The following is a 17,391-nucleotide window of genomic DNA, read 5'->3' as shown; positions in this document are numbered from 1 at the left end:
TCACGCAATACAGGAATTTGGTGAGGCCTCATCGTGGATATTGTGTTCAATTTTGGTCACCACATCGAAGGAAGGACAGGACAGAGCTGCCATGGAGAGTGTCCAGTGCGGAGAAGCTAGATTGATTCCTGGCCTAGCTCGACTTAGCTATGAGGAATGACTGAAGGAGACTGGACTTTCTTCATTACAAAGGAAGTGATTACGAAAGAATCTGATAAAGATGTTTCAGATAATGAAGGATATTGAGGGAATAAACACGGAAATGTTTTTCAGTAGAATAGACAGCAATTGTTGGACCCGGCGCCACAGCTTGAGAGTGAGAAAGAAGAGATTTGGGATGATATTAAAGCAAGAGCTTTTCACTCAGAGGGTAATTAATTCATGGAATGGTCTCGCTAGAGCAGTGGTAGCAGCTGAACTGGTTTGGATAGGTACCTGAAACATTGAGGATGGAGGTGTACATGGATATTTATGGAAATAGGCAGGCATGATGAGCTGGATGGCCTGCTTCTGCAATGGACTTCCTTCCATAACCTTGTATGAGTACAACACCTTTCACACAGCAAGCCACCGAGTGTGACCGCCTTGTAGATTTAAAACATGATGTTATATTTGATAAATGTATTTTAACTGCAAAATGCAGAACCCTATTTCATTGCTGTGCAATGCTGTGTGCACGTGATGTTTTAAACACCCTAGAATGAAAGATATACGTAACAGTAGATCTCAGTGTGGCCAAAAACCTCCTTCGGAGGGTGTGATTAACTTAAATATAATTCACATTCAAGGTACAACATCAACTTACGGTTAAATTCAACTTATGGAAAACCATGGGGTAACCTTCCCAGGTCAGATTACGGTAGTGTGTGTCATGGTGGTGCTGAGGTGTCCAACAGATGGAAGTCTCCTTGGGTTAACCTGAGGCAATCCCTTCAGGTGGGTGCCTGGAATGTCGGAGCATATACAGAGAACAGAGAAATGACACCTAAGGAGTGACAAATCCTCAGTCTCATAATACGCTCGTTGACCGGTGTTCCCTCAATTATCATTGGAGTCAGCTTATTGGACACAGCTCCAGCAATTCCTTGGGCATGGTAACCATCAGAGTGACCAGAACAATGGTAGGTGTAACCACCCTTCATGATATCGCTGCAATTACGTCTCTGAACCTCAGAGAGAGCTGCAATACTGATGTTCAAACGCTTGAGATGAGATGATAACATGTACAGGTGATCATCCTCTCTTTGGGTCGTGGATTCACTGGATCATGGGGTGTGATGCTGTTGGTACCTGTGCGGGAGGATGAAAGTCCAAGTCTTCAGGTCCTTGTTGCTTCCAGTCTTGCTCTACGGATGTGAGCCTTGGACTCTGACCAGGGATCTGAGATGGCGACTTAATTCCTTTGGTACCAGGTCTCTTCAGAGAATCCTTGTGCATCACTGGTCGGATTGTTTGTCGAACAAGCGGTTTCTGAGAAGGACTCAAATGAGATTCGTTACCTGCATAGTTCGTGAGCATCAGCTGCGGCTGTATGGACATGTGGCTCATTTTCCTGACGCTGATCCTGCTCACCAGATTCTTTCAGCGAGGGAGTCTCGTGAGTGGAGGAGGCCAATGGGCCGACCACGTGCCTCGTGATTGCAGCAGGTTGATCAACATCTCAACGAGATGGAGATGGGCCAGGCATCTGCCTGGGGGATGGCCAGCCGGAGGCCCCTGGAGTACCGGCGGAAAGTGGACGCAGCGACGCGCTGTTCCGGTACATGCTCCCATACCTGACCTGACCTCAGTGCTGGATTAACCATGAGGCAGATAAGGCATGTGCCTTAGGGCCAGCCAAAAATTCGGGCCAAAAATTATTTTCACATTAAATATTTGTCTTTTTTTGTATTAAATATTTTGTTCTTGAATCAGTTCATCTTTTGGCTGGGGTCCATTTCCATGAGTCCGAGATCTAATTTAAAATTTTCAGGCCATTCTCTAAAATTTCAAAATGTGCCTTAGGGCCAGCCGAGGCTTAATCCGGCACTGCCTGACCTGATTAAATTGGACAACCTTTTCAAACTCCACCTGAAGCTGCCCATCAATATCGTTATTTGAGATACACTGCAGATGCTGCTAATGTTATCTGGAAACATAATTTGGTGCTGCTGCAAATGTTGCACAGAATCTGTGCATTCTTCACTTGTTACGGTTAAATTCGACAATCTTGTTCCAATTTCAAGTACATAGATTATGTTTGATCTGAGAATGAATGATGTACTGGATATTAAAAGGTGATCCGCATGTGGAGTCACACACTGATTACAATTTCCTCGCCTGTCCCTTTAGGAGCAGGTGAGGCTTATAAAGCATAATGATCACAGATTAATCAAATACCTATTAAACTGTAATTTTGTTTAAAATGGACAACAAAAGTGATAGCAAGTTTTGAGTTGTTTTTCTACATTTTTGTCTCCAAGCATGGTGGGTTTCATGCTTCTTTACAACCTCCCTCCATCCCTCCCCCCCTTCTATGTTTTTTACAGGTTTGGGTCAGAGTATTGACTGAATACAACCGACTACGTTTTGATTTCATGTCACTACTATAGTATATAATGAAAGTCAATAAAATATCAGAGAGATATCTTTTAGCTTACATTACTCTTCATTGGTTAACATGCAGCAAAAACCGTATCATTAAATTGATAATTTAATTTTGGAGATCCACACGCAAACAGTACCTTCTGCCATTCCGTTTGTGAAAACCTTATTGACCAACTATGTTTCTCGCTTGACAGGTATGGAAATATCCAGGAAAGCACAATTCCATATTCCTACCAAGCGACTCACAGGCAGATTGGCTCTTTGCTAAGATGTGGATGAAATCTGCTGCATTGCAACTCCACCTTCTTGAACAACTTTACCTTCGTGTACACCTGGTCTCCGAGACCTATACTATTGCCACTTTGCGCTGTCTGCCGTGTGTCCATCCAGTTTACAAGGTAACGTTGTGTTCCATCATGGTAACACACCATCCAGTCGACAAACCAGTGAGCACAGTTCTTCATCCACATGAGCTATGATATGTAGAGGGCTCCACCGACACTGGAAACATTTTGTTTATCTTTAATTTGAGTGAAACACCTGGAAGGTGACTTAGGTGTGATGCAATTGAATGGTCTTTGGCTAGATTTGGATGTCTTTTAATTTTCTTTCTCCGAGTTCAGTTCAGTGAATTGATATTTCTTCTGCAAGGCATTAAAGATTCCTGACCTGACCTGCACAAATAACCCCAATTTAACTTTATTCTATCATTTTCCAGATGCTTATTCCACACTTGAAATACACCCTGGGCATTAATATAGAAATGAGAGAAAAGCTTCTGGGAACAAAGGGCCATTTCTCCAAAGTGAGTGTTTATGATTCATAAATAGTATTGTTTTTATGGTATTGGTATTATTACCCCACGCACACGAAGCCAAAAGCGGGATTAAGCAACTGGTTCATATCCATCCGTCCGTCAGTCTGTCCAAAAACGTCAGCTTATGATCGAGGAAGAACTCATTTAAACTGAATGTTGTATTTTGAACACGAATCGGAACATGAATAGGAAAACAAATCTGTCATTTTACAGCACCTTGTTTCTGAATTCGTCCTGATCACACGTGAGCAGAGAGGAGCAAGATCATACTTTTACTCTCTATCTGCCTGCCTGGCAGTCAAACAAAATTTAAAATCATTTCAAATTGGAAACTTACTGTTTATAAATACATTATAAAGCACACAAACAACAGGCACTAATAGCTCATCTAGCATGTTAGATAAGGTGGTGTAATAGACACTGCATCAACGGCGTAAAATGGCGGGAAATTCCAGAATCAATTTATTTATATGACTTTTACAATCTTTATTTTCTTTAAATTGAATGATACACTTGTCCACTGTGGAACACAAATCGCCTTCTCGTCATTTCTTGGAACCTCCAGTTTTGCCGGACGTGGATATGTTAAATAAGGTGGTGTGTAACATTGGTGTATAAATAACTGCTTCAATGTGGCTAAACGTCTGGAATGTTTTTTCACGACCTATAAAATCATCATTTTATTTAAATTGAAGTATATATTTTAACACTGCTTTGGGGAACGTGTTCTATGAACTCTCTAATTGCACCTATATAATTGACACGCCGCAATATACAATTCTCTCAACGCCAAAATTAAAGCAAAATCTTAGCTAGAAAATTGAAATGAGGGCCCTTACATCTATAAACAAGGCAACACACTTTTCTTTTCATTTTGTACACACAGTGGAAACTCGTGGATAAGCTAGTGCTAGTACGAGTACAATGAACGGATCAGGATGCAACAGGACAAAAGGAACAGTAGAAAGAGGGGGAAAACACCAACAGCAGAATTGAAGGCCAAGATAGAGGGAGAGTTGGACAAACAATGGCTGTGGGGAGGAATGTGAGCAGGAAAGGACAAGATTGATACAGAAAGAAACTCAAAGGAGGGGGAAAAAATGGAAATTTGGAAGGAAGAGGACTTGGAGTGGGTGGGCTGGAAGGGGTAGTGAGGGTCGATAAGATCATGCTTTTGGATTGGGGATGATCTGAGATGGTGGTGAACAGCTGTTTTGAAGACCTGGAGGGAAGAATGAAATTGAAGAGGATGTGGAAGTTGGTTCCACAGGTGGAAAAAAATAGAAGCTAACACGTGAAGGTGAGCAATTATCCTGGATTTAGGTCGTTTCACCAGAAGGGGGTTGATGGTGGACAGTGTGCAGCCAGCAGAACCGGGGGGGGGGGACAAAACACGGAAAGGGCAGATGATGCAAGACCAGAAAAGTGGTGGTAGAAAACAGAGAGACCACTAATCTATCTGTGATGGGAAAGTGATAGACCCATAGATTCAGCCTCAGCATAGGATATTCCAATGATCTTGAAGGCCTTGATTTTCACAGTGAGAAGCTGAGCAAGATATGAGGCAGGGGAGTCAGCCCATAGGGGAGAACAGCACTCCATAAAGCTGCGGATGAAGGCCTTGTAGGTAGAAAGGAGTTCAGGTGTGCCAAGGAAGGACTTGGTATGACACAGGATGCCCAGTCGGCAGCTGTCTTTGGAGGCTTTGGAATGTGGTTTGCCAAAGAAAGATCATGGCTGATAGTGAGACCCAGGAGTTTGAATGACTGAACTTCCTCAAGAGGATAATAAAGAAAGTAGATAGAAGAGTTTGCCAGATGGTCCTTTTTGGAGAAAGATAGCGAAAGTGTGAGATTTGTCAGAATTAAAAGACATCTTACAAGTGTTTGACCAGCTTGTGATTTTTTTCTTTAAGACCTCAAGAGAGGGAAGAGGCTGCAGCCTGCCTGCCTGAAGGATGAGGGATGTCACGACAGAGGGTGAGTCATCAACAAATAGATAAAGAGGTTTTTCCAGAGTCAGAGAGATCATTGATGAAGATCAGGGGTAGGACTGGGCCCAGAACACTGACTTGGGGTACTCCAGCACTCCAGCCTTGACAGGGAGAGGAGATGAAAGGATTCCATTGAGTGTCACATGTTGGCAATGAGAGTAGAGGAAGTCAGCAAGTCATGTGTGGAGTTGACCTTGGATGCCATGGGCGGAGAGCTTGAAGAGTAAGAAGGAATGTCAAACTGTATCAAAAGCACGAAATACGTCTATATCGAGGGCCTTGATCTCATGTCTGCCATTGAGAGCCTCCATCCATTGTTTGATGAGTAGAAGCAGCATGTCCAAGGTGGAGTGATCTGGTCTGAAAACAAATTGGTGATCTGAGATGAGGTTGTTGGAGAAAAGGATGGAATTCATGTCAACTACAATGATGGATTCCATAACCTTGCTGAAGATTAGAAGTAAGCTGATAGGTCTGTGGTTGAGAGGATCAGTTTTTGCACCTTTTTCACTCACCTGAAATGTAATTACGGGGAGCTTATGGGATGGTGCCTCGTCCGTCCGTCAGTCCGTTTGTCCATAAATACTTTCAACTTCTTCACTGAAACCACACACACACAATTCCGATGGAACTTGATTACAACCTTTATCACCAATAATGTACCAAAGTTTGTTCACGGCATTAAAATTTTTGAGGTCTACGGGGGCATTGCCTCCCAAAATAGGCATTTGCTTTCCCTCTCAGAAATCACACACACTTCCGATGAAACTTGAGTACAACCTTCATCACCCATGATGTACCAAATATTGTTCATGGTATTGGGAAAAAAAAATTGGGTCTAAGGGAGTCTACAGAGGGGGTTGCCCCCCAAGAGGTATTTGCTTTCTTCTCAGAAACTACACTTCTGATGAAACTTGACTACAACTTCCATCACCCATGATGTACTAAAGTACATCACGTGGGGTCATGGTTCATGACATTAAAAAGAAAATTGGGTCGAAGGGGTTACACGGAGTGGGTTTCCCCCAAAATACGTATTTGCTTTCTTTTGTGAAACTACATGCACAACTTTGATGAAATTTGATGACAACCATTATCACCCATGATGGAGCAAAGTTTGTTCATGGCATTGAAAAAAATCCAGAGGTATTTACTTTCTTCTCCGTAATATATTTTGTGGGTCATGCCTACCAGTGGTTCCCTGGTTATCTTATCCAGCCACTACCAGGTGAGCACCCAGGGTTATTGCTCCTATGTTTTGTGCAATGCAGTGATGTTGGTGGATTTCCAAGCAGATGGAAGATGACCTCGTGCAAATGACAGGGTGAAAAGGGCAGAGAGAGGATGTGCAAGACCAGCAGAGTAGGTTTTTAGGACACGTGAGCTGGTGCTGACCTTGGTGGCCAATGGATCATTCCAACACCATAGTGGACCCCTAAGACAGCCATAGATCATAAAGACTGCAGACCGGAGTCCATGTCTGTACATATATATATATATATATATATATATATATATATATATATATATATATATATATATATATATATATATATATATATATATATATATATATATGTTCTTCGACCTCACTTCCTCTGCTGAGGCTCATCCCTCTTACTGCACCTCTCTCGCCAAGGTTCAAAGTCCTTTGTTTATGGTTGTCATAGTGTGGCAGAAATCAGGGGAAGGGTGGCAATGTGGAAGCCAAGTGGCTGTTTCTTCCATGCTGAGATTGTCTACTTGACTCCTTATTTGTCGATGAGAAAACAAGAAACCCCCGTTGTTCCTTCAGGAAGCTTGCTAGCTCGCAGGGCCAACAGAAAGGCAAAGTTGCATCTTGTGCATAAAGTTCCAAAATTGCCAGCACAAAAGACATCGATTGAAAACAATCTTCTGCACTTATAAAATCAGTATTGTCACATTGCAACTATTAGAATGTCTACCCCCTCTGGCCTATTCAATACTATTAATATTAATCATAACCCTGTGCTTTTATATTTGAAATTATCATAATTATCTTTGACATATCCTCATATGTGTTAATGGTGTTTTCATGAGGCAAATGTAAGATTTTTATTAAAACACTTTCTCCCTTTCACAGTTTCTTGCAACAGGAGGCCAGAGTGCTTTCAAGGTTTTAGCAAAAGCCCATAAGCTTCTCACCTACAAATCCCTGAGGCTGCCCACTGATATTACCACCAGGAATGTTACCAACCTTCCTGGTTATCTCTACCGGGATGATGCACTCAAGATTTGGCGGGCAATCGCTGGGTGCAGTATGCCTTTTATTTTTAATAGCAGGGTGTTGATTACTCATCATTGCATCTTAGTATGATGCACAAGGCGTGCCGAACCATCACTTCACTGAAGGGTTTAACCAAAACATAGCATGTTGTACTTCACAAACACATTGCATGTCTATCTGTGAGTGTCAATGAATATTTAAAGTGGAGTAAAACACACGAAAAAGGATCTTTTATAACACGTAACTGTTGTTGTTCTGGCTGTGGTTGGTGTTTGTGCGCTCTTTCCGTGTACTTTGATATGTTTTTCTATTGCTTTGAGAAATATTACTATCTATATCTTGTGGGCTCCTTACATGTCCTTCTAAAGGGTTCCAATACTTTGGTAGAATAATAAATGTGACTGTTGGAACCGCCACATTAAGCTCCAGTTCTCGCTTTTTCGTCCTCAATTGTGCAATGAGAGGCTTTTATAACGGGCATCTTTATGATAAAACAAGCACTAATTTTTGTTCCAAGGAAATTGATTATTAGCTTTCCAACAGTACCATTTTTATTATTCTACGACAACAGGAACCCTTTAAAATGAGGCGTGACACAGGTGTCTCATTTTAGTAATAGATGGTCCAGGTATATTGGAGCTGGCAGGATAGCCTAGAATCTAGATGTACACACACTTACCTCGAAGCCATCTTGTCTGGGTTTGAATCTCAGCCTGGTTAGAAACTGTCATCATGGTATTTCACAGGCAGGGTGATTCATTAATGGGTGTGCTGTCGTTTGGATGGAAGTTAAACTGACCTAAACTCCAAATCAGCTTATTTCTAATCATAGCAACGTCATGGAATGCATCATCACAGTTATGAAATCCTTCCTTTTCTCCAACAACCTCAACACAGATAACCAGTTTCGTTTCAGATCAAGTCACTCCACCTTGGACATGCTGCTTCGACTCATCCAAAAATGGATGGAGGCCGTCAATGTCAGACATGAGATCATGGCCTTCTCTCTGGACTTATCTCGTGTTTTTGATAGTCTGGCATCCTACCTTACTCTCCAAACTCTGCATATGGCATCAAAGGTCAACTCCACATGTGACTTGGTGACTTACTCTTCTCTCGTAGCCAACGTGTGGCACCCAACGGAATCCTTTCATCTCCTCTCCGTGTCAAGGCTGGAGTGCCCCAAAGCAGTGTTCTGGACCCAGTCCTAGTCTTGATCTTAATCAATGATCTGTGATTCTCTGGAAAATCCTCTTTATCTATTCGCTGACGACTCCACCCTACGCAGTGACATCCCTCATCCTTCAAGCAGGCAGGCTGCAACCTCTTCCCTTTCTTCAGACCTTGGCAAAATCACAAGATGGCCAAACACTTGGAATATACCTTTCAATCGAGATATATTTCACACCCTCACGATCCATCTCTGAAAGGGATATATGCCAACCTCGCCCCTCCTCCCCCCCCCCCATCTACTTTCTCAATAATCCTCTTGAGAAAGTTCAGTCATTCAAACTCCTGGGTCTCACTATATCAGCCATGATCTTTCTTGAGTAAACCACATTTCAAAGTTGGCCTCCAAAGCCACTGGGCATCCTCCACCATATAAAGTCCTTCCTTGGCACACCTGAACTCATATACTGTTACGGGGCCAGGAGTCGGCTGCGAGCACGACCACCAGATGGAGCAGTAGAGTCGGCTCCACAGATCACCCGGAATGTATGGGTCATCACCCCGGATAACTCTGGAGCCGACGGGTCCCTTATCGGACTGAAGTTCACCGATAGGTCGACCACGTGGGGTAGGGTCGATTGCCAATTTAAATTTACCTAAATACCCACGACATCCAGCTACCGGGGAAATTCACCCTCGACGATGCTCTTACGGAATGAGACGCTAGCGTACTCGAACCGTGTGCGACCCGAGCGGACGGTCACCGAGCTTTCGTCGGTCCAAATGTCCCTTTACAGCGGCAACAGCCTGGCTAATTCTCCAACACGCACCGTGTTAAACCAATAAAAGAAACACAAAAACGAACTGATACATTTAACACATGGGTTAGCCTGGTGGCTTGGAATCCGAGGGTCCTGAGTTAAAGCCCCGTCGGCTGCTGAATTAATACACCGGGGGGTTGACTCAGCCTGTCATCCTTCCGAGGTCGGCGAAATGAGTACCAGTTCCAGTGTGTTTTCTGGTAGAGGGGCACTGCATCAGCGACACAGTTGCGCTTCAAGAAATGATAGCTACCCCGGCAGCGAAGCTGCCATACGACCACCACCAAACATGGGTTTATTTAGAATAGGTGGGGTAGGAGGGGAGCACGTAAGAAGCAGAATTATCACGACTAATAGAAATGAAATGCAAATAATGTACAAGGCACTTAACAGTTCCTACTTAAAGACGGGCACACACACACACACACACACACACACACACACACACACACACACACACACACACACACACACACACACACACACACACACACACACAGAAATGGACCCCAATAGTCTTCATTGAAGTCTTCCAGCTCGAGGACAGGGAGCTGGAGACCAGAGCATACACTCGGACCTGTCCACCTGGTGTGGTCTTCGACGATCTGGCTCCACGGGACTCGAACCCGCAACACGATGCCACTCCAAGCACCAGGGACGGAGGAAAAGCGTCGGACGCCAAGTGAACGAGACGAGAGACGACCGAGCACTGCCAAGCCGACCAGACCAGACGAGTCGATCTCCGGCACCTCGAACCGATCGCTGCCAAGCCGACCAGACCAGACGAGTCCATCTCCGGCACCTCAAACCCGATCGCTGCCCAGCCGACCAGACCAGACAAGTCTATCTCTGGCACCTCGAACCCGATCGCCCAACCCTGACGCTCATGCTCTTTCCAAGGCCCTGGCATTTCTTATATGGCATTTCTCCTGCGGGATGGGGTGTCGTGCGAAGGATCGCGTCTGAGACGCCTCGCCTCCCATTGGTCCGGGGTTCATGAGAAAGCCGATGTCTGAGATGCCTCACGCCTCCCATTGGTCGGGGGGAACATTCCATCTCTCCGGGGCGGAGTCGGAGCGCTGGTGGCCGAGGAAACTCCGCCCACGTACGTGGTCGAACGCACGCAGACAATGGCGTCGATGTGAGGAAGCGAGGTGAAGGCGTGTTGTTGTTGTTGTTATAAGGGGTGTAAAAATCCTAACTATTAAAGTAACTCACAGCGTACGGACATTTAATTCCCATTAGACAAGGGAAAAGGGAGCTATCTATCCACATTTACTTATCAATATAACTGAGCGATAAGACCTGTATGTTGAGTGCAATAAACTTCCAAATTCGTAACAATACACCCACACAGCCTTCATCCGCAGCTTCATGGAGTACTGCTCTCCGCCTGGGCTGGCTCCCCTGCCTCACACCTTGCTCAGCTTGACACCATGGAAACGAAGGCCTTCAAGATTATTGGAATCCCCCGCACTGAAGCTGAGTTGATGGGTATATCACTACATATACCATCGCAGACAGGTCGGTGGTCTCTTTGTCTTTGACCACCTCTTTTCTAGTCTTTCACCCTCTGCTCTTTCCGTGCTTTATCCCCCCTCCCCCCAGGTTTCTGCAGGGTACACACAGTCCACCCTCCCCATTCTGATGAAACTACCGAAATCTAGGATCACTGCTCACCTCCACTCATTCGTTTCGCTTTTCTCCCACCTGTGGAGCCAACTTCCACATTCTCTTCAATCTCTTTCTTCCCTCCAGGTCTTCAAGACAGCTGTTCACCACCACCTCAGATCATCCCCCATCCAAAACCATGATCTTTTCCACCCAAGTTCACCTCCCCCACCTCCCTTCTCCTTCCAAATTTCCATTTTTCCCTCATAATTAGGGAATTTTAGCAAATTGTATTGACCATCTGTGAAAAAATTGCTTACCAAAAAATTTCTTCACCAACGTATTCATCTAGGTGTCTACTTACACCTATCAATTAGTGCAAACCCAAATCCTTGTGGAAAATTCTGGGGAGGCAATCAAAGTTCGGGTGCTCAGAGGGCCTGCGCGAAAAAAATCGGAAAAATTAACTTTTGCCAATATTGACTTGTGGGATGTCTAACTAGGGTTTTTGGGGTGCTGAATTGATTCCAGCCATTATTTTTGAGAAAAAAACACTCCTTGATCATATAGAATGTATTTTATTGACATTTTTAACAGAACTGTGCTCAATGGAAATGTTGCTTCGTCAGCTTTTACAACCTTATTCATCAAACTCTCCAGTATCTTCCTCACTCCTCTTGTCATCCAGCTGGTTTATGTTCAGGCAAGAGTTACCATGACAGATGCCGCAAGCAGAAATACACTTGACTCCTTGCTTTTTACAGCAGCACCTGAGTGAGCTGCAGTCCCCCGCACAGTTGCAGCTGGCAAACGTCAGGAGGTAGTCTGGTGCAATGGGTTCTGTAGAAGGGACTGGTGCATATCCTTGCTCAGTGAGTTGCCATCCATATTCCCGGGCGTCCAACGATGGACTTTGCAGCATCAGCCAGTCTCTAGTCTGGAGGTAAGCTCAGAGAGAGTGCTGTGCTGCAGCTCCTGTTGTCGGGGGGGGGGGGTTTCTCAGGTTTTATTCTCCCAGTAGCAGCTCGCTTGCTGAAGATGTCGAATCTCAAGTCTTCCTAGTCTTTGGAGGATTTCCCATGGAACATGAGCTTGAAAAGATCACAGCCTGCTTTAATGATATCACCTTTCTCAGCTCAGATGTCCATAAACACACCCATTGCTCTCTCTGCTTCATCAGTCTTGCAGAGCTTGCTTAGCAAAGTTGGTTTGCTAAACCCAAAAATTGCAGACACTGTATCACAGCCAGAGAAGCTGTGCAAGAAGATGAGATACCTCCGGTATATCTCTGGGAGGGCCTCCCGGATCTTTCCGACATCGTAAGATGTTTCTTTGGCTGTCGTGAGGAAGATCGGATGGTCTGCAACATGATGAATCAGCATAACCAGTACGTCTGTGTCCTCAGCCCTCACCTCGACAGGGGACTCTCTTGCCTCATCTTGAGCTGCATGGACGATGGAGGTGTCGGCATCATCGGAGCATTGCTGTACACTGATTCCATTCCCACTAAATGTCTCAGCAAGGAGCAGAACGAGCTGGGCTTTGTTGTTCTCGTTATTGAGGAACTTTTCTCTTGCAATGATGATTTTGAGATCCAGACGAATCTGAATGTCACAGCATGCGTTCTTTGTTCGTCTCAAGTGGTCATGGTCCTTGGTGGAGCTGCCATATCCGTTAAAGACCACCGTTATCTGGAGGCGATGGCTCCCCCATGGACTTCACAAACTGGAGGTAGCTCTTGGCAACATCCTTGCAAGTAAGGTTAGCCTCCCACTTGACATTGTGCAGGAGCCACCCACCATCAACCACAAGGCTTGTGCAGGGGGGTTGTTCGACAGGTGCCACACATGCCTTCAGGAACCTTGCTAGGGCAGCCTTGTCTGGCTTTCGCAACTTTTGATTTTTGTCAAACAAAGACATGGGGTTTTGGCGTCAACTCAAAGCGCAGAGCTTCTTTGGTCTTGACTTCATGCTCACTGATGAAAATGAGGCGGTTGAATAGGTTCAGTGAGTAAATGACCAGCTTCTCACCATTGACTTTGGGTCCAGATCTGAGGCTTGCAAGTGATTTGACCTTGTGTTTGGTTACCATTGCATCCACAACAGTTTTCCCATCCATCTTAACCTGTATGGCTCTGCTAACTTCTTCCACTTGATCAGCGTTGACTTGGTCTTCAGGAGTGCTGCTGAACCCAGTTGAGAAGGACACCAGAGTCTTCTTGTCCCGTGTGGCATCGAAAACTTACGATTAGCTGTTTCAGTTGCAGTGGATATAGTTCTCGCACGACTGTACAACTCTGTTTTACAATCCACATGGTATCTCAACTTGATGTCTTCTCCGTTGTTCCAGTCCTCATTTAGTCTCCCGATCAACGCCGCATCGCCCACAAGCTCAGAATGTGATAAGATCCGTGGGTGGCCTTTATTGGAGACTTTTGAGAGCGTATGCCTTTCAATCCCGGAACCACCACAGATGAAACACCTCAAGCCAGGTTCAGTCACATCCTTGTCCATACTGTCCTAAAAAATAAGACATTTTTTGCCAACAACAGACAGGATATGAAATTTTGACACAAAACAGACAGAACACACATACAGTGATGTGTGTTAACATTAATACGTCCACTCTACGTTGAATATATTCAACTTCTATTGAGTCCGGTACACAATAATTTTAGAGCTAAAAGCGCTTAGCTAACGTCAGCGAACACAGAGAATTCTACTTAGCACGAGCACAAGTATAACCAACAATATAGCAGTGGTTTCAAAAATGTTGTATGCTGGTTGCAGCACAATTTGAACAATCTGAATCAATTGAGCCAAATTACCGCAAAACACAGTCTGAGATATCTAAAAATGTATCATATCAATATTTTAAAACCAGGGATTCATTTTTTCTCAAATCTAATGGTTGGAATCAATTCAGCACCCCAAAAAACCCCTAGTTAGACATCCCACAAGTCAATATTGGCAAAAGTTAATTTTTCCGATTTTTTCGCGCAGGCCCTCTGAGCACCTGAACTTTGATTGCCTCCCCATAATTTTCCACAAGGATTTGCGTTTGCACTCATTGATTGGTGTTGATATGATGCTCTACCCCTCACAATTGATAGGTGTAAGTAGACACCTCGATGAATACGTCAGTGAATAAATTTTTTGGGAAGCAATTTTTTCACAGATGGTCAATACAATTTGCTAAAATTCCCTAACTATCCTCAGTTTCCTTCTGTATCCATCTGGTCCACCCTATGTGTCCTCTCATGCCCCTCATTCATCCCCACACCCATTTGATGTCCAAGTCTGCCTCAATCTTCAGTGTACTCATTCTAGCTCTCCCAGGAGCCTTGACTATGTTTAGAAAAAAACATAAGAATAATAATAACTTGGCATAGCATCTGCTGGCATGAGTTAGTGGACGTTAAAGATCCTACGGTATCCTTCGTGAAGAGTCAGCGAGCATCGCCAGCACCATGAACAAATTCCAAATTCTTGCCCTAATCTTAGTCGAACATCAGGCCTGGCCAGCCTGTTCATGAAAGACTTGGGCCAGGCTTCCCCTGGTCAGGTCAGGTCAGGTCAGGTGTGGGAGCATGTGCCAGAGTAGCACGTTGCTGTGTCCACTTTCTGCCAGTCGAGGCCTCCATCTGGCCATCAGCCAGGCAGATGCCTGGCCCATCTCCATCTCCTTGAGATGCCGATCAAGCTGCTGCAACCATGAGGCACGTTGTCAGCCCATTGGCCTCCTCCCCTCATGAGGCTCCCTCGCTGAGAGAATCTGGTAAGCAGGATCAGTGTCAAGAAATGAGCCACATGTCCATGCAGCTGCAGCTGACGCTCACCGAATATGCAGGTAACAAATCTAATTTGAGCCTATCTCAGCAACTGCTCGATGGATACAAAGTCCGACCAGTGAGAGCCAAGGATTCTCTGAAGAGACCCGGTACCAAAGGAATGAAGTCTCCATCTGAGATCCCTGGTCAGAGTCCAAGTCTCACATCTGTAGAGCAAGACTGGAAGCACCAAGGACCTGAAGACTTGGACTTTCATCCTCCTGCGTAGGTACCGACAGCACCACATCCCATGATCCAGTGAATCTAAGACTCCCCAGGCTCGACCTACATGTCGATTAACCTCTGGCTCACAACCAGCAGAGACATCAATATCACTGCCAAGAGAAGTGAATCTCTCCGTGGCCTCAACATCCTCACCACAACAGATACAGACAAACCAGCAGCATCCAAGGTGTCATTGAAAGCCTGGATATAAGTTTTGACAAAGGAAACCCGAAATCTCAGTGGCTCTGACTCCTCATTCAGCATCTCGATGGCCTGCAAAAGGATATCCAGACTCTCCACAAAGATGACTGCATCATCTGCGAACTCAAGGACAGACATCTTGACATTCCCAAACGATGCACTGCAGCTTAATCTCTTAGACAACCTCCCCAAAATCAAGTCCATACAAGCACTGAAAAGTGTGGGGGCCAGTACACACACCTGACGAACTCCAGTAACAACTTCAAATAAGTCAGAGATGGTATCACCGCATCTCACAGCACTCTCAGTACCAGAGTATAGTTAAGACATCAGATTGATCAGTTTTGGTGGCACCCCACGAAGACCAAGAATCCTCCAGAGGGCATCCCGATTCATTGAATTGAACATTTTGTAAAGACCAACATAGGCTGCAAGCAGCCCCTGCCGAAAATCTCGTAAGCGTTTGGAATGGACCCGAAGAGCAAGGATACAGCCAATCATTGGCCTCTTTGGTGTAAAGCCTGACTGCTCTGGGTGCTGGTGCTCAAGCAGATGGTGGTGAACCCCATCAGTAATTATCAGAGCAAAGACCTTGATAGGGAATGAGAGCAGCGTCACCCCTTGGTAGTTGTTTCAGTCCTGGTGATTACACTTCCCTTTCCAGAGAGGGACAACAAGGCTCCTCTTCCAGTCAGTTGGGATGATGCCTGTGTTCCAGGCAAAGCACAGAACCGCATGCAATGACATGAGTGCAGCATTTCCACCAGCCTTGAGAAGTTCAGCACTGATGCCAAAGATTCCAGGAGCTTTACCCCATTTCAACCGGTTCACCGTAGCCTGTGTTTCCACAAACAAAGGTGGATCACAGTTGATTGGAAGGTCAGCAATAGTGACAGTAACATGCCTGACATCCAACTAAACAGCTGGTGGATTAGCCTGGTACAACCGCTCATATTAACTGGCCCAGCGGGCCTTCACTTCGGACTCCTCTGTCAAGAGCCGACCACTCTCTGCTCTAAGTGCAGTTCACTGAGGGATGGGCTTGGAGGAACGCAATGTATGAATTCCCCTGTTAGCAGGATGAGAATCACTTGACCACAGGTGATGCTCTACCCCCTCACAGATTCCTCACACATAGGATCCTTTTTCCACCATCAGCGCACGTACAGTTTTACACCTCAACTTCTTGAACAGCTCAGCTCTGCCATAAAGCCTGGCCCTGCGACTCTGGTCAACGGTATCTCGTGTCCCTTGAGAAACCAAATTCTTCTTCACCCTTCAGTGAGTTCCAAGACATCCACCGGCAACATGAAGGACAGTGGTCTTGAAGGCACTCCACAACTCTTCAGGATCCCCCAAAGCACCCAATCCCCTGCAAATCCCCACTCAGCCTGTTCGCAAATTCCTCAGCTACCCTCTCATCCTTGAGCTTGCCAAAATCCAGCCTTGGCTGGGATGGTACAATTCTCCCTGATTTAAGCTGCAACTTCAGAGTTTCTACCACAAGTCTGTGATCGATATTGAGGAACTGAGCACTCCGGTAGACCCTGCAGTTCTGGATCATCATCCAGCGACCATCAACGAACACATGGTCAATCTCCTTTCCCACACCCCCAGTATTGGAATACCAAGTCCAGCGATGAGCCTGTGGGCGCTGAAATTATGAACCAGCCACTCTAAATCCATGACTTCTTGCAAAGTCAAGGAACTTCTTGCTATCCCCTGGCCAACCCCACAAGAACATTGGAATAATTGTGGACTTTAAGAAGAAGATTTTGGTGTATTCTTGGCTAACCCTGTTTCGTCATCATGAGCAAATGTATTTTGGACTGTGATTTCATTAATAATTCACCTTGCTTGTTGTCTCATCACTGAGGTGTGGCCCTGCC

General features: G+C 45.1%; 1 protein-coding gene and 1 long non-coding RNA gene across 3 annotated transcripts in view; one reads left to right on the top strand and one right to left on the bottom strand.

Moving 5' to 3' along the window:
- The window catches only part of LOC147030138 (uncharacterized), a 30,918-nt gene that overhangs the window by 7,158 nt on the left and 6,369 nt on the right, over nt 1–17,391 (bottom strand). The window lies entirely within an intron of this gene.
- Nucleotides 1–17,391, top strand: part of LOC147030139 (polyunsaturated fatty acid 5-lipoxygenase-like) — a 138,786-nt gene that overhangs the window by 119,159 nt on the left and 2,236 nt on the right. For both annotated transcript variants that reach the window (XM_085873868.1, XM_085873869.1), the window contains exons 9-11: nt 2,781–2,984; nt 3,305–3,391; nt 7,501–7,670. In XM_085873868.1, coding sequence (XP_085729994.1) covers nt 2,781–2,984; nt 3,305–3,391; nt 7,501–7,670 — 461 coding nt within the window. The remainder of the gene's footprint in view (nt 1–2,780; nt 2,985–3,304; nt 3,392–7,500; nt 7,671–17,391) is intronic.

Source organism: Eptatretus burgeri, chromosome 3 (genome assembly GCF_056783735.1).
Source record: "Eptatretus burgeri isolate ZD-2024b chromosome 3, Ebu_testis_v1, whole genome shotgun sequence".
Classification (NCBI taxonomy): Eukaryota; Metazoa; Chordata; class Myxini; order Myxiniformes; family Myxinidae; genus Eptatretus; species Eptatretus burgeri.
This window is presented reverse-complemented; position numbering and strand designations above follow the sequence as displayed.